Source organism: Phoenix dactylifera, chromosome 2 (assembly GCF_009389715.1).
Source record: "Phoenix dactylifera cultivar Barhee BC4 chromosome 2, palm_55x_up_171113_PBpolish2nd_filt_p, whole genome shotgun sequence".
NCBI lineage: Eukaryota > Viridiplantae > Streptophyta > Magnoliopsida > Arecales > Arecaceae > Phoenix > Phoenix dactylifera.
Window position 1 is genome coordinate 13,888,816 of NC_052393.1, and position 22,291 is coordinate 13,911,106.

At 36.8% G+C, this 22,291-nt stretch overlaps 1 protein-coding gene and 1 long non-coding RNA gene across 7 annotated transcripts; one reads left to right on the forward strand and one right to left on the reverse strand.

The window, feature by feature from the left end:
• Positions 1-149: 149 nt before the first annotated feature.
• Positions 150-1,813, reverse strand: LOC103716864 (xyloglucan endotransglucosylase/hydrolase protein 31-like). The gene has a single exon (XM_008805044.4). The coding sequence runs from the start codon at positions 1,106-1,108 to the stop codon at positions 464-466; it is 645 nt and encodes a 214-aa protein (XP_008803266.1). The 5' UTR covers positions 1,109-1,813; the 3' UTR covers positions 150-463.
• A 1,946-nt stretch (positions 1,814-3,759) lies between these two features.
• Positions 3,760-9,611, forward strand: LOC103716865. Of its 6 annotated transcripts, none has more exons than XR_005510099.1 (5): positions 3,760-4,043; positions 6,832-7,402; positions 8,351-8,495; positions 8,609-9,044; positions 9,161-9,611. It is a non-coding gene; the product is annotated as an uncharacterized LOC103716865 (long non-coding RNA). The 6 variants fall into 6 exon arrangements; XR_005510102.1 differs by having other exon boundaries at positions 3,761-4,043; positions 8,382-8,495; XR_005510098.1 differs by having other exon boundaries at positions 3,767-4,043; positions 7,260-7,402.
• Positions 9,612-22,291: the final 12,680 nt, after the last annotated feature.

A 22,291-nucleotide genomic window follows, 5' to 3' on the forward strand; every position in this document is an offset into this window, starting at 1 on the left:
GAAATTTATGTTACAGATATACTAAAGCCGCATTGGAGATTGACTGCCAAACTTCTAAAAGCAAACCATTCTATAGGCTAAAATGATGTATTAAATTTGCATTTAAATGTACTCGAGCGAAGTTGAAAAAAATGACACAATCAAAAACAAACATAAGAAAGGCTGCCTTGTTATAAGCATAGACGATGTGAATAATGCCTAGAGTCTGCATCACATCAATATAAATGCCAAAAAAAGTTTAAAACATCAACATTTGGCAAAGTCGTCGTCACATCATCAAGCACGATGTGATCAAGACTCCAAGCATTTAATCAGACTGTCGGTGCTCATTAAAGTCCCTAAAACAAACAAACAAACGAAATGAAACCAAGCAAGCGAAAACTCAGGACAAGAACAAATCAACAAACACATACGCAAGGAAAAACCATACAAAGTTACAAACCAAACAGTGAGACAAATACTTCTACTTGCTTTCCTCCTCCTCGATCACAATGCTCTCGATGGGAACCATCACGTCCTTGTAGCTGCAAACATAGGGCGCGTCGCACCCAATGTACCGTCCAGTCCACCGGCCTTCGTCGATGTAACTGGCGTCCCACACGGAGGCGTAGAGGAACATGGGCTTCTCCGGCCATGGCTCCCCGTCCTTCCTCACCTCCTCTCGGATCACCGCGCCGTCCACCAGCCACTCGATCCGGTCCGGCTCCCAGCGGATGAGGTACTCGTGGAAGTCCTCGGAGGCGTCGAAGCCGAGAGGGTGGATGATCTCGCGGCAGCCGGCGCCGGTTGTGTAGAAGTTGGTCTGGACGGAGGTCTTGTCCTTGCCGAGGAACTCGAAGTCGATCTCGTCCTGGGACTTGTCGCCCTCGAGGGAGGAGAGGTAGATGTTGAAGTTGAGGCCGCTGGTGTTGCCGGCCGGGCAGCGGATGCGGGCGCCGAAGGTGCCGTGGCGGAAGCGGGCCGGGGAGCGCCACCGGGCGCCGCCGCGGTGGTCGTAGGTGACGTGGATCTCGCCGGCCTCCGGGGAGTGGTGGCATACCTCCGGGCAGTAGTCCACCGCGATCTGCTTCAAGATCTCCGTGCGGTGGATCGATGGGACCTCCGCCATTGGATCGGATCACGGTGGGGGTCGAGCGAGCTGGGGGAAGAAGAAGCACGAGTAGGGAGATGACGACGGTGGTGTCGGTTGGGGAGGCGCTGTGATCGGCCGAGGGGGAAGGCAAGATGGGTTACTGGAAATTGGAATCTGGGATCGGCTTGTTTAACGCATGGCGCGGACCACATCTACCGTGCCACTGGTCTGGAGCAACACGATCGAGGTTTGGCTCTCAGTCCCGGCGACCTTAAGCTTGCTCAATTCGTCGAACAGCTTGGCTACAAGTGGAATATCGTTGAAATTTAAAATGACCCGCGGAGAATCGTACCGAATTGTCGTCATGGACATTGGAATATTCTCCGGCACATGGCGGAGGATATAATAATATCTCTTTTGAATTATTTTCCTACGGTACTGGTACTTATTACTACGGTAAGTAACACCGCTCAGTTTACCGGTACTGTGAGGGTTCGGGTTTTTTGACCATCCTGCACACGGTTAGGCCAGTGGGCCAGGCCCATTGCTGTTGCGGCCTCTATCTCGCCAAAGACTACAAAAGCCTCTGAACACGCACTATTTCTCTTCCTCCGCTCCCCATGGTGGGGTGGGCTCCTGCTGGCCCCTCCCGAGTCCCGAGCTCCCCCTCCTTCCTTCGCGGGAGAAGAAAAGAGGTTGGAGAAGAAGTCGGAAGAAGAGAAGAGGAGGAGAAGAAGAAGAAAAGGAAGGAAAGAAAGAAAGAAAGAAGCTTCGGGAAGAAACACGAAGAAGAGAAGACAAGGGAAGGGAAGAAAAAGAAAAAGGAGGAAAAAGAAAAGAAAAAGGAAAGAAAAAGAAAAAAAGAGAGGAAAAAAAAGAAAGAAAATAACATAAAATTATAAAAATAAAATAAAAATAAAAAATGATGAACGGGTAACAAATAATCTGTTCTCTACAATGTTGATAGATGTAGTGAAGTTGTCATCGGGATTTAGGATTTGTAAGCGAACCAAAATAAGTAAAATAATAAAATAATTTAAATTACTATTTAATTGTAAGTATAAAATAATAAAAAATATATTTGTTATAATCTATTTTTTAAAAAATAGGATCAAGCATATGATTGCATGTGATTCATGAATTTGATTAAATTGCATTCTTCATGAATATTTGAGTACAAATTATGGTTATGATAAATTGAATGAAAATAAGATTTGTGGCATAATCATGAATTTTATACATTACGATACCATTTGTCATTTTCCAACCTATTTATGAACATATGATTTGTAAAAAAGAATAATAATTTATGAACTCTCACATAGCCATGCCTACATCTAGAAATAGAGGCCAGTCGATATCCTGAAGCTAGCATTCAATGAAAATGACCCTCTGCCAACGGGTTAAAGTTGGTAACGAATATGAATAAGTTATAAAACTCGTCGACTACGAATACGACCGTGCCATGGGATTATAGTGACTATAGTAGCGCATCCGTTTGAGAGTAGGATTTATAAAGTATGGATACATGGCAATATTTTTATATGACTTGCATTATCATGCTTATGAACTTGCATGGTTGGAGCATACATTGCTTTATGACTTATTTTGAGTATATCATCTATGAAATGATTTATTTTGCTATAACTGTTATATTCTTCAAATAATGCATTGTCATGAGAAAAATTATGCTTGATCTAATAAGATAGTACATGATTACTTACTAAGCAGCAAGCTCATATGCATCCTTCTGTTTTTTTTTTTTTTAAATTTCAGATAATTAAGGCTACTAGGAGCGGAAAAAAGTAAATAGAAATGGAGTTGAAGTATAGTTACAAGATTCTTAGAAGTATCGATGTTAATAAGTTTGGGTTGTAATATTGTAAACCCAAGTATTTGATTTAGATGCTCTGTACTTGCTTCTTTATAATTAGTAAATAATTTTGATCAGAATTTATTTTATTTTATGAAATAAAATTATAATCATGGGCTTCGTGTTATTGTAGACAGCAACCTACAATAGTACGGCCGTGTCATGGGCTGGATCCGGGTTGTGACAGGTACTATATGGCATTCAGAAATACTTGCCATCTATCGATGGCTTAAGCTCACCTCGCATCTGGTCTTTAGAACTTCTGACCAACTTGGGATTTTCTCTCAATAGAGAGAAAGATAGTTGAGACGAGAATAGAGGATGGTAGTGGTGATTATGATAGTAGGGAAGATGGTGAGAATGGTGGTGGTTGTGTCGGTAAAGTTGATCAAAAGAGGTATTGGATTTGGAGAAAGCACGGATAAGAAAGTAGAGCGGTCACGTGATATGCAGATGCTATCACTTGGTGGTGGCCTTCTCAGAAGGACAAAGAAAACGAAAAGAGAAGGAATTAGAAAGTTGAGGTTTTTCTTCAATAGTGTCATAAAAAAATTAGATAGGAGTATTAAGGTGCAACAAAATATAATATTAAGGATTTAATTAAAAATGTTAAGGAAAAAAGAACGGTAATTAAATGTGAGCGAAGTCCAGAGAATCTCGATAGTTCTCTCAAAAAAATAAATTTCGCCATATATTTATAATAATTTCCCTCAGTATTTTCTGTGAAATACAGTCGGCCGACAATGCCGGCTTTATTGAAGCTGGTATGGGTAATTTAAACTTAACCCAGTAAATGTTCGATCGCCCGTGCTTCCCGACCGTTTTCTTGTCTTTTTTCTTCTCGAACCCGTGACGATCGTCGCGTCAGCCTCGAGAGGCCCGGTCGCCCTCGACTCTCGTCTCTTCTGGTTTCTTATTCCACCGCGTCCGGTCCCTTCGCGAATCCCCTTCCCTCCGGTTCCAAATCGATCGCCGGCGGTGTGATGGCGGCGGTGGTGAAAAATCTCTTGGATTTCCTTACCCAATTGCGCAACTTTCTCTTCATCGGTTGCCTGCTCGAATCGATCTAGGGTTTCCTTTCCCTGTCTGCGATCATCGGTGAGAAATCTCTACCAAAACTCTTGGACGATCTATGATGCTACAATCTTCAGTTTTCATATACATCTACATATTGGCGCAGTCTTCATGTTCTTTGCTATTGATTTACTTTGATTTCTAAAACAGATGATTCATCTGTTCCCCCCTTTTCTTGACATTTGGGGAATGGGATAAGAACGGCGAGCTTGATCTAATTTTCTTTCTCTGACTTGATTTCAGGATTCTTGATCCGCTTACTTTCATTAGTTTCTGAAGGTTTTTTTTTATAATATTTTTAATGGCAGTTTAGCGCCTGTCTTGTCTTAAATTGTAAAAACTATAATGAAGTCGCAATTCATATTTTATGTGCGACCGTGGATTCCCTTTACTCGTGATATATGGGGTATTTGGGTTTGGATATTATATATGCTCTAGATTTCGCTTAGGTAAGATTCTGTTTCATTAGATTATGTAGGGCATCATATCTTCAATTTAATTGTTTCATTTGATTTATGAAATCCTTAGCAGGAAAAAAGAAAAAGCTATGTGGCGGCACTCATGTCACAGAGTTACTTGTGCTGACATGGCATGTTGTAACTCTTTGTATCTACCCTGTGGCACAAGGAACTTTTTGTGGGATTGAGTGGCATGCTGTAACATTACTGAAGGAAATATGATGTACATCCCTGGATGAAAGAAAAACAAGGTGCAAACTGGAAATTGTTTTCACCTATAAAATGATGATTATGAGTGATTGTTCTTCTCCTCTATTTTGTAATTTAGATCTCTATTTTCAAGGTATTAGGGGATCATATATTTTGGTATTAAGACATTGCCCTCTGGTTGATTGTGTAGTGTGAATGAGGTCAAAAGGGAGTGGGATGTCTGGTGGATTTATTTGCTTGGAGGTCATGCAGTTCGCTAGGACCTAACAGGATTGTGTTAACAAGCAACAAGGATTTAAATATTGTATCACTCTGTACTGTGTTCTGCATACTGTAAAGGATAAGTATAAGCATGATACAGAGACACATACTTTTTGTATCACATGTAGTGATTTGGGTGAGACCAATGTAGACTGGCATAACAGCATGCACTAACATGAATATATATGGATCATCATGCATCATGTGTGCTAGCCACGTTATTTTGTAGTTTGATTTGTAATATTGAAGCTGGTGCATGTTGTAATCACTATCAACATATGGGACATTATTTGACCTTACACCATCATTCTTCATCTTATCAAAACAAGTAATGTAATAGAATTCAAAACCATTGTTTAAGAACATAAAACTTTATGAGATGCATGGGTGGCACAGCCAGTAGCTTAGAATGGCAAAGAGGGTGGACTAATATGGGCTTGCATCATGGTGAGGGCTACATTGAATGCAAAACTAATCGCATAAAATTTGATCACTAAACCAGATGTCACAAAAACATTATTGGATCCATCACTTCTAGCCACTTTGAAATATCTAGTATGATTCTCTGACTACTAGAGCGTAGAGGGACCTCCCATCTTGAATTATCCATCCAACATGGGTTCCAACTAAATCAAATGGTCATGACTTGTGAATGTTCACCTGCATTGGCTTTTGATTTAGGTTGGACTGGGTTAAGAAAAAGAGAGATGGGAGGTAGGGGTGTTAGTTTTGGACCAGCAATATATAAGCTGGAGCCTTCTTAGGTGAGATGTGTGTGATATAGGGAAATAAAGCGCCCCCAACCCCTTCTCTTTTTCCCCAATATGAGATTGCTTGTACATGGTATTTTTGGGTGCTAAATTCACATGTCTAGAGTTTAGTTAGGAACAGTCAAATTTTGGATGATGATTTGTGAGTCTTTGTGGGGCGCACGAGTTTTGTTTGGATTAGTTTGTGCTCGGAAAAAAAGAGAGGACAAAACTTTAGTTGTTAGAGATGAAAGTGAGGGAGGTTTCAGCATGAGTTGGATGTGGGACAAGGTGGATGTTAACTACAGGATAAGTAGTTTCATGCGTAATCTAGTTTGGATGGTCAAGATGGTCTTAGCTAATTACAAGAGTGGGAAATGCAACAATGGCTTGTTGAAGGAAATCTTAATTATTTTTGATCTGACATTATCCTTACTATTTTTTCAAATTGCAAGTTGACTATATGTCTGAGAAAGAGAGGATAATGCATACTCAAGAGTGAAACCCCTCGTCTCATTACCAAATGAATCTGGATCTAAGATGCTGGGAACTCATATTTATAAAAATTAAATAAATTTTGAAGTCAAAAATTATTTCGCTGTTGGGTTTATGAGATGTTTGAACTAATTAAGAGATATAGATGATTAAGTGGATAAGCTATTGTTGCAATTTGATTGTATATTTTTTCAGCTGGTGCAGTACTTGTATGTCAGATTGGGTGAACAAAAGGCTAGCCGAGGTGGTTTGACTGTTTAATGAGGGGGTACGCCTTGTATGAATAATATGAGATGGTGGCTGGAGTTTTTCAGTGGACATTGACTTTAAGAGCCAACAGCATTGGGGAATCATGAAAGTGTTGAAGGGGCTAGGGTTAGGCTCTATTCTTTTCTGATGGGACAAGCTTTATCGAATCTTATTGGATTGGGATGAATGCCAATTTGACGAGTTGGGAATTGTTTTGGTAGAATGAGTACGATTTCTGAGTGGCTTGGATCTGCTTGATTAAATCCGATGACTGTGGATGCCTCTATGTAGAAACTATTCCTGCTTTTATATTATAGTGATACATGGTAATGTTATGTATACGTAATCAATGTCCATTTTATATATTTTTCTTATTTAAGTTTTGAACAGGGCTGGAAAGCCTGGAAGCCAGCCATGCTCAATCCAAAGGCTTGAAATTTCAAAAAAAGAAAGAGAAAAAAGAGCGGAGCCCTTGTTTCGTGCGGCTGCAGCTTGCGGAGGAGATGGGGGCTCGAAAGCCCTCTTTCTCGCTCACCCCTCTCCCTCACTCCCTTCCTCCCTCTCTCTCTCCCTCCCTCCCTCCCTCCCTCCCTCTATTTCCTTCTCCCTTTCCCCTTCCCTTGCCGGACTTCTCCGAAGAGGGTGTTCGGAACAGTACCGTCTTCATTGTTTCCAGAGTTTCTAAAGATTTTATTGGAAGCGCATCAGAATTATTTCTTATTTCTTATTGAATGTTTGTTTACAGGAGAGTCTTATTGATTCAGATGTTTCTTTAAGCTACTAATAATTTACTAACTGGTTTGACATTCAAATTATAGGATTGCTTTTATATACATGGATGATGAATGTGATGCAGAGGATGGAATTCACGGATTGGACCAGATATGATTTGAGAGACGCGGATACTGGCTTCATGTTGAGTGGACAAAGTTGATTACTGGCTAGCATATCTACTTGCTAAGTAAGTTAACCCAAAAAATGGCTTCATAATATCCATTTTTTTTGGGTAACTTCTCTTTTGCTGCTAGATTGGAATGGTAGGTCTGGCTGTTCTAGAAGAGCTGCAGCTATTGAGGCCTGCAAACACCCTTTTTTGTGTGAAGGGTAGGCACAGAGTGCCTAGGGGATTTTATTAAATTAAAATGAGTATGAAAAAGGGGGGAGAGAGATATAGAGGAAGAGAGTACAGGAAGAGACAGAGGAAGCCAAAAAAGCCTCCCCAGGAAAGGGAAACGAGAAACCTAATAAGCCCAACATAGAAGTACACCCTCTCAGATCAACCCCTAGATACGGCATGCACTCTAATTTCAGAAACCTCTTTACAGCACAATGATTCTTCTTAGAGACTAATACAGGACTTCAAAGTCAGTTTGATTTTCTGGATCAGCTTCATGTTGCCCATCCTGGCTCCTCTTGAAACACTGTTATTTCTCTCCGGCCAGATATGCCAACAGGTAGCTGCAATGAGCATATCCCACCCCCTTGTCCAACTCTTCTTGATTTTTTCTCTCCCCTCCCCCCTCTTGACCTTTTCTCTCCAAAACCCCCAAAATTCATTAGCTTCCTTGGGCCTGCCACAGCTTTTTAGAAGGTGCCGGAAGAGTCTCCAAGTACATGCTATGTAGTTGCAGTTAAAAAATAATTGATCCATTGTCCCATTCAACACTAGATGTGAGATTTGGAAAGGCATGTTGCACCATATAGAAAAATCTCGATTGTTAGGATCAGAAGAAATTTTTCATTCAGTTTAATTCAAGGTAGGATGCATTTAAAACATGGGAGGCTACCCAACATGAGGTCAATTCTTCTATTACATGTTCATTCTTATATGCAGTAGGCTATGCTTGATTATTTATATATCCATATGTATATCTATCAATCTAACAAGATGTTCTTCTTCAATGCAAAGCTGCTATTTCTACATGCCCTTTGTTATTCAGGCATGCGACTATATGCATATAATGATTCATTTGGATGGTGTGACGTTGGATCTGATATCTTAAGAACCGAAGTGCTGGTTTTCTTCTTTGTGGAATGTCTGGGCCATTTAATGGGTAAGACCATTCTATCTTTAGAACATTTTCCTCATTGTATCTGATGGTTTTAGTTAACATCGAGCATCGTTTTTTCCCTTTCTCAATACTTAATAAGATGGACAACTTCCCAGGTGAACTGACTATTTGCCATCATTAGTGGGTCGAGCTACCACATCAGGAGCCATGGATCCCTCAGTAGTGGTCAAAACCTAGAAATATTTCTTGGATTTGGTGATCACCCAATATCAAATGGGAACAACTGTTGGAGTATGACTTGATTAGGGTGCACATTCACGGTAGGTGCATGCTCATGGTAGCTTTGTGCATCGATGGATACATGTTAGTTTTAATTAAGAGGGCTTGTATTTTTTAGCTGGCTCATGTGTCGCCCATGTCTTTTAATCTGATTGGCCTATGAGCCTGTTGCTACAATATAGTTGTCGTGTGTGCCATTGTACCATCTCCAACACCTTATTGTTGCAGTAGGTTAACAAGTGAATTTGGAAACATGACTCATGAATCAGACCAAGACTGTTTACTTCCCTCCTGCTCCTGCATGGCAGCAATGTAAGAGGAAACATTTGCCTTATTCATTCTGCTTTTTCATAAAAAGGAATGAGGAGATGCTTTTCCTATTTGGTTCATTTTTGTTGATAGTTGTCGGTGGAAATCATATTTTGCAGCCTGAAAATTTCAACTAGGAGCTCATGTTTGGAGGCATTGAGTAGAAGGGAGCATGGTGGTATAGCTCTGTTCATAGCACAGATGTGGCAGAATTTGGTGTTATTCTTTGAGCCCGTGTTAACATTTATCTAATATTGTAGTTGACCCTGATGAAAAGCTTGTTAGGGATGCATGGCCTATATCTTAAGTATTTAAGTTCAAAAGTTTCTACTTGCTATCTTGTAGCTGATAAAATCAGATACTTGGTAAAGGCAGAAGCAATATATTTTTCGACCTATTTGTGTGAGAGTTGCTGAAATCAATGATAATTGAAAGAGACTAGGTTGATGTTATGAAGAGGTCAGATGGCAACTGAGCTTGAATTTCTTTAGAAATTGTTGTCCAAACTAAAGTGCCAGAGTTGCTAGAGAATTGTTCACTTTATAATATTTCTAGTTAGAATTCAATTGACGAGACATCTTCATGCATGTCAACTTTGAGTATCCTTTGTGCATTATGCTTGTCTCTTGCACCTATTATGAAATTATGTTAAACAGGGAACTCCACTATTTCTTCTTCTTCTGCTGCTGCTGCTGCTGCTGCTGCTGTTCTTCTGGGATATCGCTATCTTGCTTTAGAGAGAAAACACATGTTAATGGGTCATGGCTCATCAAGGTCATCATGGATTTGAACATTGATTTGCATGAAATTCATCACCATTTTTTCATGGATCAATGGTTCAACCTCATAGATTTATAACTATTACGTTTCAACCTTCAGCTCTTGGGAAACTTTTATGATACAGCATACTTCTTTTAATTTTGCATAATTGATAACAAGTCAAACTATTTCATTGCTAACACTCAATGCAGCAGGAACTTATATGTCCGAATTCCAAGTTTTGTTTTCTTTATTATAGCAAGTTGATGGAATGGATTTTCTTGGTGGAGCATGAGTGTGCTGTTCGTGATGCTGAAGAAAGAAGAAAAGGCTATCACCCAAACCATAGAGGTAGGGATAGATAAAGAAGTTGAGACCGTGGATAATGTTCAAGACCTTATGGTATAGGCATGGAGAGGGTTAGTGTAGCCCCAATTATGTCCATCATGGTTCAACCCTATTTGCCCAGCTTAAGCAGAGGGGTAGTCCTAATTATTGACGACTGGGAAGTTTCTTAACTTATTCCGGATTGTCTGCTGCCTCAAGTTTACTTACTGAATTTTGAATGTTCTACCTTAACATTGTTGGTGATGCAGTTGTTCACCATGGAAAGATCTAGGATGAAGCTGCTAACGTGTGTGGATTCCCGATATGTAGCATTGCCCAGGTTATCATCTTGGTATGCTTGACTTGAATTTTCCCTCAGTGAGTGTTTTTGCGGCTTCAAGCTGTGGATTTAACTTACAAACTGGCAAAGTTTAAAGATCATGCAGCATTGCCTTGATTTGTTATGTTATATTGTTCACCTTTTATTTTCTGATCTCATTCCCATGTAGCTAGAGATTACCAGTCATTCAGGACCAGATATACAGAGGAATATAATGTTGACTCACAGCTGGGTGGGAAATGAGATGTATTATTGAAGAGCTTTTGGACTTGTTTGGTTTGCAGGAAAAGAGGGGGGGAGGGGGGGGGGGAGAGTATGGTCAACGGAAAAATGAAAGAACACCTCTTATTTGGTTGGAGGTTTCAAAGCAGAGAGATAGGAAAAATGAAGGAACACCTCTTATTTGGTTGGAGGTTTCAAAGCAGAGAGATAAGGAAAGTAGCATTCCTATAAGAATAAGATTTTCATGTTTCATGAGAAAGAAAAACTTATAAGAGACATGGAAAAGCTATTATTCCACCGGTTGGAAATTGGTTTTTTTTTTTTTTTTCTTTTCAAAACTACCCTTAAGCCATCAAATTCATGGATAAGGTCTTTTTCTTAAGGGTATAATAGATATTTCACACAACTTTTTCAGGAAAGTAGATGCTCAACCAAACATAAACCACTCTGGAATGTACAACTTTTTCAGGCATTATATTCCTAGGAATCAGCTTTCCAGAAAAAATATTTTGATGAGAGAAAATTCTTTCCGTGAACCACACGAGTCTTGCACGTTATTGTATTAGCCATGGTAGGGAAGGAGATACTTGTTCAGCTTGGTATTCTAACTATAATTTCTGTCTTTGCAAAATCAAGCCGAAATTTTCATATTTTGGGACTTCGGGTAATCAAGAAATTTGCATTTAGTGATCTAACCTTTTTGAGAACTAACTAATTACGAAAGGTTTATAATTGCTCAGTTCTGCATTGAGATGGGGATCTTGTTAGTCAGCCGCTGGAAAAAGTCTAATAAAGTGTCGAAGACAAAACAAAAACTATATTTGATATATGAACTCTGTGCTTTCTTCCTTTGATTTTTGCGAACCTTCCCACTACTCTCTGTTTTCATTTGACCAGACCGCTGATGGCACAGTTTGGGTCCTTTTAGACAGTTGCTGGTCAGCAAATGAACTTCTAAGAGATGATTTGCTCTGAAATTATTATACATGGTCCACCCTTATGGGCCAATCGTAAGCATCTTAAAATTTCCTGACCATTTCCATGTCTCTAGTCATCTGCTCCATAGTGTGATTACAATACATCCGGTCCATTTATCTGGTTTGGGTGATCTTAGCTTCTGGTTCCTCGTGTGCCAACTGTTTTAGCGCAGCTGTTGCAACTGAGGTTTCCAGAGTCAGTTAAAGTTACACTAAGCCTATTAGGATGTTGTTTGCTTTGCATCAGTTAATAAACCTCTTGGTGAGCAAGTTACATGATTTGTATCATATTTAGTTGTTCTGGCTGTTGACTGTGTATGCAGAAAGTGCAAGGTAGCACTAGTTAATGCATGGATCAGTGGTGTTTAATCTGTTTTGTCTCTCCAAGTTTTATTCGCTGTATGGGTTGGCCACTGTACAGGTTGGTTTTTATGACTTGGGCTAACCTCAGTTCTGCATGAATTGGTGCTCATCTAATGATCATTTGGTGGATGGAAAGGTATAATTATTGTTCATCTAGCTTGATTTCATGTGGACAGGAATCAAGCTTAAGACCAGAGAAATCAGTGATGTAGTGAATTATTGAATATACAAAATTGTATCATCTCTTAACATGTGAATATCCATGCAAGACTTTCGGGCAGTCAGAATATGTCCTTTTCTTCTTACCTTCATTAGGCTGTATTATATTTGTTAAAATTTGACAGTATCTAGGTTGGAACTATGGGGTGCGTGAGAATAGGCGTGGTTAAATGCCTCTTCTAGAATTAAGGTACCATAAGCAAAGATATCTTTGTGAGGTGTTAATTATCATTTTTTTCCTTTGGTATTGGCAATGTTGCTGAGATTATTTTAAGGCCTGCTTATATTCCTGCAATTCAATTACATGCAATTTAAATGCAAACTGCAATTGAAAATGCTGCAATTGGAATAGCACTTATCTATTTGGTTTTACAGTTGAAAACTGCAAATGCAGTTGCAGCCTTTTGTTTATATGATGCTAAAGAAGAGTTAGAATAATTTGTGAATGATTTGGTAAGGTTCTCTTCTTGGAAATCTTACTTTTTTATATTATAATATTATAACATATCATCTTATTGCTATAATTGTAATAGAAAAGTTATTATTAGTAAATTATTATAAACATGGTTACTATATAACTAGACCACTATAAGATAATTTGATTTTATAATAATGGAATGTGCTATTATAATTGTTGATATATTCATAATATATCTTATCATAATAAGGTATAATTATTGCAGAATATTTATTATAATACAATTTATAATTATTGTTATAATACTGTTTAGATTATAATAAGAGTCGTTATGATACAATAATAAAAATAATAACTTAATATGTTAGGACCATAATTCGAGTAGTCATATGTTTTTTTTTAATTATCATATTATTTGTATAATTATAGTAGAAAAGTAATATTACTATTAAATTCTTAGGATAATAATTGCTATAGCCATTAAGTCACTATAAAATGATTTACTATTGTAATAGTTACATATGCTATTACAATCATAAATATAGTTATATATTTTATTAATGTAACAAATAATTGTTATATAATATTTATTAGAACGTGTTGATTATTATCATAATGTTACATGGATTATAATAATTATTATTATGAAAAAATTATGGTAATAAAATAGGTATACTATGATCATAATAATAATATTTTTTTACTGATCTTACAATTATAATTATTATATTTGCATTGATAATATAAAATCTATTGGATATAATAATAATTATACATATTAATATAGCAATAAATTTAAATCCTATAATATGTTTATTTGAATATTATATATATATATATATATATATATATATATATATATATATATATATATATATATATATATATATATATATATATATATATATATATATTCAATATTGTGAATCCTATAATAACATTTAGGGAGTGGTATGAGGCTCTAGAGGTCGTTTCATATTACAACAAATCTTATAACTAGTACTATAGGCAAAATTGGCTTCAGTGCTAATTACAAGATTTGGGCATTTTTTCTTAAAGTTCTGATGTAGCATGTAGTTGCAATAGCAAGCATCCAAATAGTTGTTTTTTATAATTGTAACTTGGTTATGACATTTGCAAGTGCAACTTATCTAGTAACATCTAAATGAATCTGGGATAAATTGAGGGAAAATTACCAAGAAATGATCATGCATTCATTATTCGATCATATTCCTTGATTTTATTGAATATGTAGACAATATTCTTGTTCGTCCTGTGATTTCTTGCTTTTAATAATCCTTCAAGGAAAATTTATTCCTGTCACTGAAGTCTTGTGTTCTTATAAGTAGTGATTGAGGCCATAATTCATTATGGATCTCCCTTCTCATATAACCTCGGCCATGGCTCCGGTTTATGCTTGAACTGGACTGGTTAGAAACGGTAACTTGCCGAAGAGAGAGCACAGTAGCGTACTGACTTCGCTTGGCCCAAAATGGCTGCTACCTACTTTTTTCTGTAGTGGACATGATGATAATGATATTTGTCCCGTTAAGATGGGCTGGAGGCGGATAGCTTGTAGTTTTTGTTTTAAGGGGTTGGACTTCGTGGCCTACGTTTAGAAGGCCTTATGGTTAGCAAAAGCTAGCCTTTGATTTCAGTCTTGAATGCTCAATTATCTGAAAAAGGAGACATTGCCTAGGTCTCACCTTTAGATTTTATCAAGCGTGCAACCTCTCATTTATTTTGATTTATTCCACATCTGTCAGGGATTTTAGATTGGCGCGTATTTTCATTTACTCGTAACAACCTCTGCTACACCATGGGAGTTAAAGTTTCAAAATACTTTGTTAGATGAAAGTATAAATGTCATTTGTTTGAGCGGATTATTTCTTTGCAGTTCAAAATGATATTCGATCAATATGCCATGGGAATGAAAGAATAAAATTCCATGTTTGATTCTATATACAATTTGTTGCAATGCTCATGTCGAATGGAAAGGAGAATGGTGTCAGAGCTTGATATGTCTGATAAAGGAAATATTAGTTGACATTCTCTAAACTAGTCATGATTTCACATTTGGAATCAATTTTGCTACGGGCAATGACGGTTCACGATTACTATAATAAAAACATCTTATGTTTTTCTATTTGGTGCCAACGAACCTTTCATTAGTTGTCTTCACACCAACCTCTTAAAGTGGAATCATGTGTTGGGTTCATCTTGAGGTAGTATTAAAATAATTCCACATGTTCTAGCGCCCATTGTGATCATACTTATTGTTGTTATCAATAGGTAGCTCATATCTAATTATTATAGAAAAAGAAAAATCATTAACTGACTGATTACAAGAATGCCTATGATATGGAAAATTGTGGCATTTAATTTTTGGGTGAGTGTTTTAAGGATTTTGCTAAGTCAAATGAGTCCTATGCATTATAGAGAAGGATAAATAAACAACTAAAGTATTTCGTTCCTAATGAAATGTGAATGAAACATTAACGACTAGCGCAAATTTATTCAAAGGAGAACAGTTAGCCGGTACCAATTTATCAACAAGGGCATGATCATTAAGTATGTTCAGGTAAAATCACATTTATATGATCTCTTCAATAATACTGTTATATTTATACTCTTTTTAATCATGCATATTGTGTAGCAACCGGAAGAATATTATAATTTTGTATGCACATTGCATATAAACCAACAAATAGCCTTGACTTCTTGAATGTGATTAAAAGATCAAAATTGAAAACTTTTTAATGCTTTTTTTACTTACCTTTTCCTTAGTTTTTTTTTTCTAAATTTAGACTTCTACTTCATGTGGAATGTGACTACTGGGCCTGGGCCGCTAGATGGGTCGACTTGGACCAAGGTTAGCAACCCATCTGGAGGACACCACCTCTTACTTCGGGGAGGTACAGCTGCCGGCGGAAGGGAGGGACAACTGCCAGTCGCTAAAGTAGTTACCACCGCTTAAGAAGCCCTATTTCTAGCCCTCTTACCGTGCTCCTCTTTCCTTAGAGAGGAATTCCTAAACTAGCAACCACTGAGGCGCCGGAGCAGGGATTGTTGTAGTTCACCCTCGAAATAGGTAAGCCTCCCAACCACCTTGTTTTCTATTTTCCCCGCCCTTCCTCTTTCCGATCCACTTGGGAGGATAGGTAAATTAAAAGAGAAAAAGAAAGAAAGGAAGGAAGAAAAAAAGAAAGAAGAAGAAGAAAAAGAGGAAGACGAAGGCGGGGATTTACCTGTGTGCAGCCGTTGCCGGCATCGCGAGGAGCAGCCGCGGACGTCGCAGGAGCTGCCGGCCTTGGCTTGGCCGTGGGCACAAGCCATAGGCCCGATTGCAGGCGCGGCAGAGGACACCGTGGGCACTGCCGGCTCAGCCGTGGCTCGGCTCCTCCCAAGCTCGCCCTCCTCCCAAGCTCACCCTCCTCCCTTCACGGGAGAAGAAAGGAGGATGGAAAAGAGGAGTCAGGAGAAGAGAAGAGAAGAGAAGAGAAGAGAAGAAAAGAAAAGCAAAAGAAAAGGAAAAGAAAAGAAAAGAAAAATAATAAAATAAAATGCATAAATAAATAGTGAATAATATAGATGTTAAAATAGAATTAGAAGAGAGAAGTCACTTTCAGGGTGTACCCCCTCTCTCTACATGATAAGTAGTTTTGAGTTAAATTGGTCGATCTGGACTTGAGACTCATTCTAGCCCATTTCGGGATTTTAAGTTAAAATTAGTTCAAGAACAGTAGATAATTCACTTTTAATCATTTGATAGATATGAAGCATTCGTTGACTAAGATTAGAATTCCGGGAGCGAACCAAGGTAAGTAACCCTAGCACAATCTTATTGATTTCAAATCACTGTTTAATTGAAAGTATGAAATAAAAAAATATATATTTGTTATGATGTATTTTTACAAAAGTAAGATCAAGCATATAATTGCATGTGATTCATGAATTTGATTAAATAGCATTTCTTTATGAATACGTGATTGGGTATGAATTATGATTATGATAGATTGCATGAAAAATAAAGTTTGCAGCATGATCATGGATTTTGCACATTACGATGCCATTATTCATCTTTCAATATACTTATGAAGTAAGATTTATTAAAAACATGATATGATTTACGAACTCTCATATTCCTATGTAAGACCCCTGCCAGTGGGTAATAGTAACTCGGCATGTGACCTCCGCCAGTGGATAATAGTAACTCAGCATATGACCCCCGCCGTGGGTAATAGTAACTTGGTGTAGACCCTGCCAACGGAAAATAATAGTTGGTAAAGACCTTGCCGTGGGAATAAGAGCGGCCATAGTTGCACTATCATCTGAGAGTACGGATTTCAAAGTATGAAATAATAGCAAAGTTTTATGATGCATCCTCATATTTATAAACTCGCATGATTGGGCATCTACTGTTTTATGTATGATTTGAATATATGTTATATGAAATGATTATTTTGCTATAACTATTATCTTCTTCAAATGATGCATTGGCATATGAATTATTATGCTTGATCCAATAATATAGTTTATGGTTACTTACTAAGCCGCATAGCTTATATGTCATTTGTTGTATTTTTCAGATATATAGGGTTGCTAGGAGCAAAGAGCTTGCAGATTTTTGGGTGGAAAATTTTATTTTGAATATACAAATTCAGAGCTATGTACTGCTCCATTTTGAGAAGAATACTTTATGAATGAAACGACACTTTTGTTTATGAATTATTATTAATGAGGCTTCGTGTTATTGTGAACAGTAGCTTGCAGTAGCACAGCCGTGTCGCGGGCCTGATCTGTGCGTGACATGGTATTTGTTACAATTTGTAATAGCTTCATTAACTGTAACTCATAAGGCTTTCTTAACTTAATCACAAATAGCTCGTAAACCAATAGTTGATATCTAAATAAATTGTGAATAATAAAATGATCAGTTTGATTACTGAGAATAGTGTAGAGAATAATTTGGCGAAGGATAGTACCAAACATAAGAATCTGAGGGATATCATTGCTGTATTGTGGACATATATATTGTTATTTCAACTTTGGCGCCAAAAAATTCTTGGTGAATTGGTTTGGTACGACCAATCTCCTAAAGAAGACTTCTTGTTTTTTGATAGTCTTAAAACGATGGCAATGGTCTAGCTCCAATGGACAATTTAATTTGTAGTTTAAGATATAAATAGTTTTCATTTAGTCATAATAGAGAACGTTTAGAACAAAAATTTAGAGATCATTGCCAAAAGGAATCCTATCTTTTACCAACCCCTTACAAGGACGTCTATCAAAAGTATACCTTCAAAGCAAGCAAATGGTACTATGTATTGATTTTACTTGTTATCAAGAAATCATTTATAGAAGGTAACCTAGTGATAATGAGTGCATTGGAATCCACATGATCATCATGTATATTTGATAGGCCCTCTAACAATCTTATTATTTGCATATTTTTTTAATCATCTACATGGACACCGATTCTAACACAAATGTAATTTTTATCAGCATTGCTGCAAAACAACAAACTTTATGGCTCTTTGTATGTTATTCAAACTTCGAAGGCAAAGACAATTCTATACGTTTTTAAGTATTTCCTACGTCAACCTCCTCCAAAGTTTGATTGTCCAACCATCGTAAAGTCCAGTACAATTTTAAGGTCAAACGAATCCTTTGTAGAGAAGGATGCATGTACGACTGAAAGAACGATAAGAAAAAGCAGGAATGTGATTATCAGGAACGCGTCAGAAAAAGCATGATTATCAAGAATATTCTCTGACTTTTTTCTTGCCAAATAAAAAATTCTTTGACTTTTAATTTCATTTTTAATTCTTGACCAAAATCTATTTTATACTTTTCTTAATATACTCGCCCTTAGTATCCTTTAAGATTTAGGTTCAATTCCTTGCGAAGTGCATTACAACTTAAAATATATTCGTAATTGAAGAGTCATATTCTTTTTTTCAACACAGCCATAGGTTCAAATGCACTTATAGATATGTTAAAGTGATATTGATCCTATTTGGTTACAATAGGAAGAAGTTTGAAGAAAGTTATATAGCTTAAAGAAAATATTATTTGTGCCGCTTGTCTTGTAAACTCATTATTATTGATTGATCAACTCTTATATATGTTATCCTGCAAATAACGTAGTAATCAATTTATTTTATCATAACTAGTTCAAACAATTCAATAAAATCAAAAAAATAAATTTTATCTATTAATTTTTTCATGGTGTAAAGCATGTGCCCGTATTAAGTAATATATTGCAAATGTAAACGAACTTCTAGCATCAAAATATAATGATTTAAGCGTAATGCTTCAATATATAGCATCTATCAAGGAAACATATTAGAACAAAATGTTACTAGTGCGTTAATCTTCTAATGCATAGTTTTATGTAGAACATCAATAGGCATGATTCCATCATCATAAAATTTAATGCCATTACCAATAGAAAATTATGATTAACAGGAAAAAGTTGATATCCCTACCCAAAAAAGATAAAGTTGATATTCTACACATCAGTTACTAAACATCTTGATTCCAGTTGAGGACATGGTTTGCGATTGGAGAATCACTTTATGAGAGTTCTGGTTAAAATTGTTTATACCAATAAATAACTAAAGACTAATTAATTGATCTCATGCAACCCCTCCCCCTATTTGTAATTTTGAATTTTGATTAAGTACCTAGATTATCGAGCTGAGCCAAGTTTAATAGCTAGAGGCTCGAGCTTGACTAGATACAAAATACTTGGACTTGAAACTCTACTCAACATCGATCGAATCTTAATATTCAAGTTCGAACTCGACTCGATTAAAAAAAAAAAATAATATTCGAGATCAGTTTGTGATCTCGACTTAAATATCAGCCAAATCATACTTGAGCTCGAGTTTGAGCCTTGGTTATAATTAAGAAATATAGTTAAACTATATAATAATATTGTATTTCAAATTATTAAATTAATAATATATTATAAATAAAATATAATATTATTAAAAATATATAGTCGACTAGTCTCGTGAGCCTTCAAGCTAAGTATTTACTGTTCGAACTATTTGAGTTTGGAAATAATCAAGTCGAGTTTAGATCCTAGTCGGGCTCAAGTAGCTCGTGAGTCGCTCAACTTATTTGCACCCCTGATTACTATTGATAGAAAAATGAAGAGTTTTTTTTTTTTTTTTTTTTTGGTGAGAAAAAAATGAAGAGTTTTTCTAAGATAAGAATTAGGCCATTTCCATCCTAGTTTTATTAGATATAACAATGATGATGGGTATAAGGAAGCTATACAAAGGAAACTTAACTATCACAATATATCATTTTTTTTCAAAATAGGGTTTGGAAAGAATATGAACAAGTATGTTCCAGTAATATCATATTCATATAAATTTTTGAATATTAATATCATATTTATATAACTTTTCAAATATTGTTATGTTTACTTTTTTTTCAATCATACACATGAATTGTAAGAATACTGTATTAGCATGCACTCGGAGTATAAAACAAGAAACTCTCTGAATTTGAGTTTGGTTGGAAGTTTCAAACAAAAGCTTCTTGCGCCTTTTCCTCCCCTTCCCTCGGTCTCCGTAAGATGATGCCTTTAGGATTCCACTCTTTTTGAAACTGATGGCAAGTTAAAAATTTAAATCATGTAAAGTCAATTTTAGTTTATTATTTTCTAATAAATCGCATTACATGAAACGATATGGAATTAAATGTGCTTGTGAATATGTTAAAGTCATTTTGTTTTATTTTAGTCAAGATGACAAGGATTTAGGAGTAGATCATATACCCTATAAATATTTAAGAAAACATATGATATCCACTTATCTAATATCATCGTATGAACTGTGCTTCCAAAGTACAAAGTCACTTGTTTATCTTTCAAGTACCACAATTGGTTCAAGGATGTTCAAATTTTACTAATTAAAAATATAGAAGAAATTTTATTTATTTATTTATTGAAAGCATATACCATGTATGTATATCAAAACCAAACGTTATGCACAGAGTTTGAGCTTTTACATCAAAATAAACAAACCCAAAATTTTATTTCTTTTAAAGTATGTATCAGAGGGGCATAAAACCAAACATCTCAAATATAAAGAGATAAACCTATTGCTCACAAGTCCAGTCATGAATCCTCCATTCTGAAGTTTAATGCCAATGGCTATTGAAGATCATCAATGGAATAAACAAGTCAAGATTTACATAATGCGCATTACTTGCAATATTTCTTGATTCTATTTAATATTTATTTTTTACTCACGGTCATGGTTCAGCCATGGGAGAATCACATCATCTAAGCACTAATCTGGCTGACCAAATAGTGCGCTATTTGACTGCATAAGCTTATGGAGATTGCGTGACTAGGGTGGCTCAGCAATAGAGAATCCTTCTGATTTTCTTAAGCCATACCATAATTTAAGAATTTTTCCGCATGCAACAATTTGTTCTCTAGACCCAGTAAACCAAGCGCATACAATGCCCTTATGTCTGCCGAAAATTCAGTTTTGATTTGTTTTTTCCGCAAGAAAGACGTAACCAAGCAATTTCAACCTCGAATAAAAATCTTGCAGCATGATCATTACTTTGTCTGTCGACAAAAAGTCAGCCATTAGATTACTTTATTAGAAGAAAAAAAAAAGGGTCAGCACCCTTCAATGACAAGGAAGCCAATACATCAACCAAGTTAATTTAGTGGAGATCACTTTCAGATGTTAGAATTCAGTGATGTGGACCGGAGAACTTAGCAGGGTTTGATCATTGGGTAGTGACATGCAAAGAAATTTTTGGTGCAATTGCTTCAAAGAGGACCAAGTAAAATATTTGAATATTTTATTTTCTGATTCATCTATTCTCGTGTTATTTAATTCATCCGACATAAAAAAAGAAAGAAAAAAGAGAGAGAGAGGGAAGAGAAGTCAAAAGGGGCGGGCGTGGGCGGCGGCGCACAGGCAGCCGGGTCAAAGCCCGCCCACTGCCGGCTCCCACAAGACACGCCTGGGTGTAGCCCCTCTTTTGCCATCCAACTAGCTTCCACCCTTTCCTTTATCCAACCCAATTCCGAGGGAGTTGATTAGAATAGCATCCTCTGTTTGAACCTTTTGCACGTTAAAAGCCGTGCGATGACCATCCGAAGGAACTGTAAAGCTCCATTGACCACACTATGTGCATTGACCCAACCTCGGCCACGAAACATTGGGCTAGGATTAACTACCTACGGGGATGTGAAGATCCATTGACCATATCGAGAATGTTTTGACCTACCCTTAATCTTATATTTTAAGATAATGGCAAACAAGTCATGCTTCTTTAGCGGAAAAAAAAAGACTTTTGCCAAAAAAAACAAGCCATGCTTCTTTGGAAAGATTTACTCGCCATGGTAGACCAGGTGCAACATTTTTGCTGCTGGGGCAACTTGTTCTAAGTCAGGTGGTTGAACATCCACCCACGACACCCCCGTCCTCCTTGTCAAAAGAGGTTCGATGTTCAAATTTAGTGCTATTGTTTTCCAAACATTTGACCGAGGCATGCAGTTCTGATGGGCTGATCTTAGTATTCTCTCTCTCATACTAACAGCCGTGAGGATTAATTTTCGCTGATTATTTCTGATACTCTA

Excerpts from the sequence above, each read along its gene's own strand:
- LOC103716864 (XM_008805044.4), bottom strand. The coding sequence starts at position 1,108 with ATGGCGGAGGTCCCATCGATCCACCGCACGGAGATCTTGAAGCAGATC.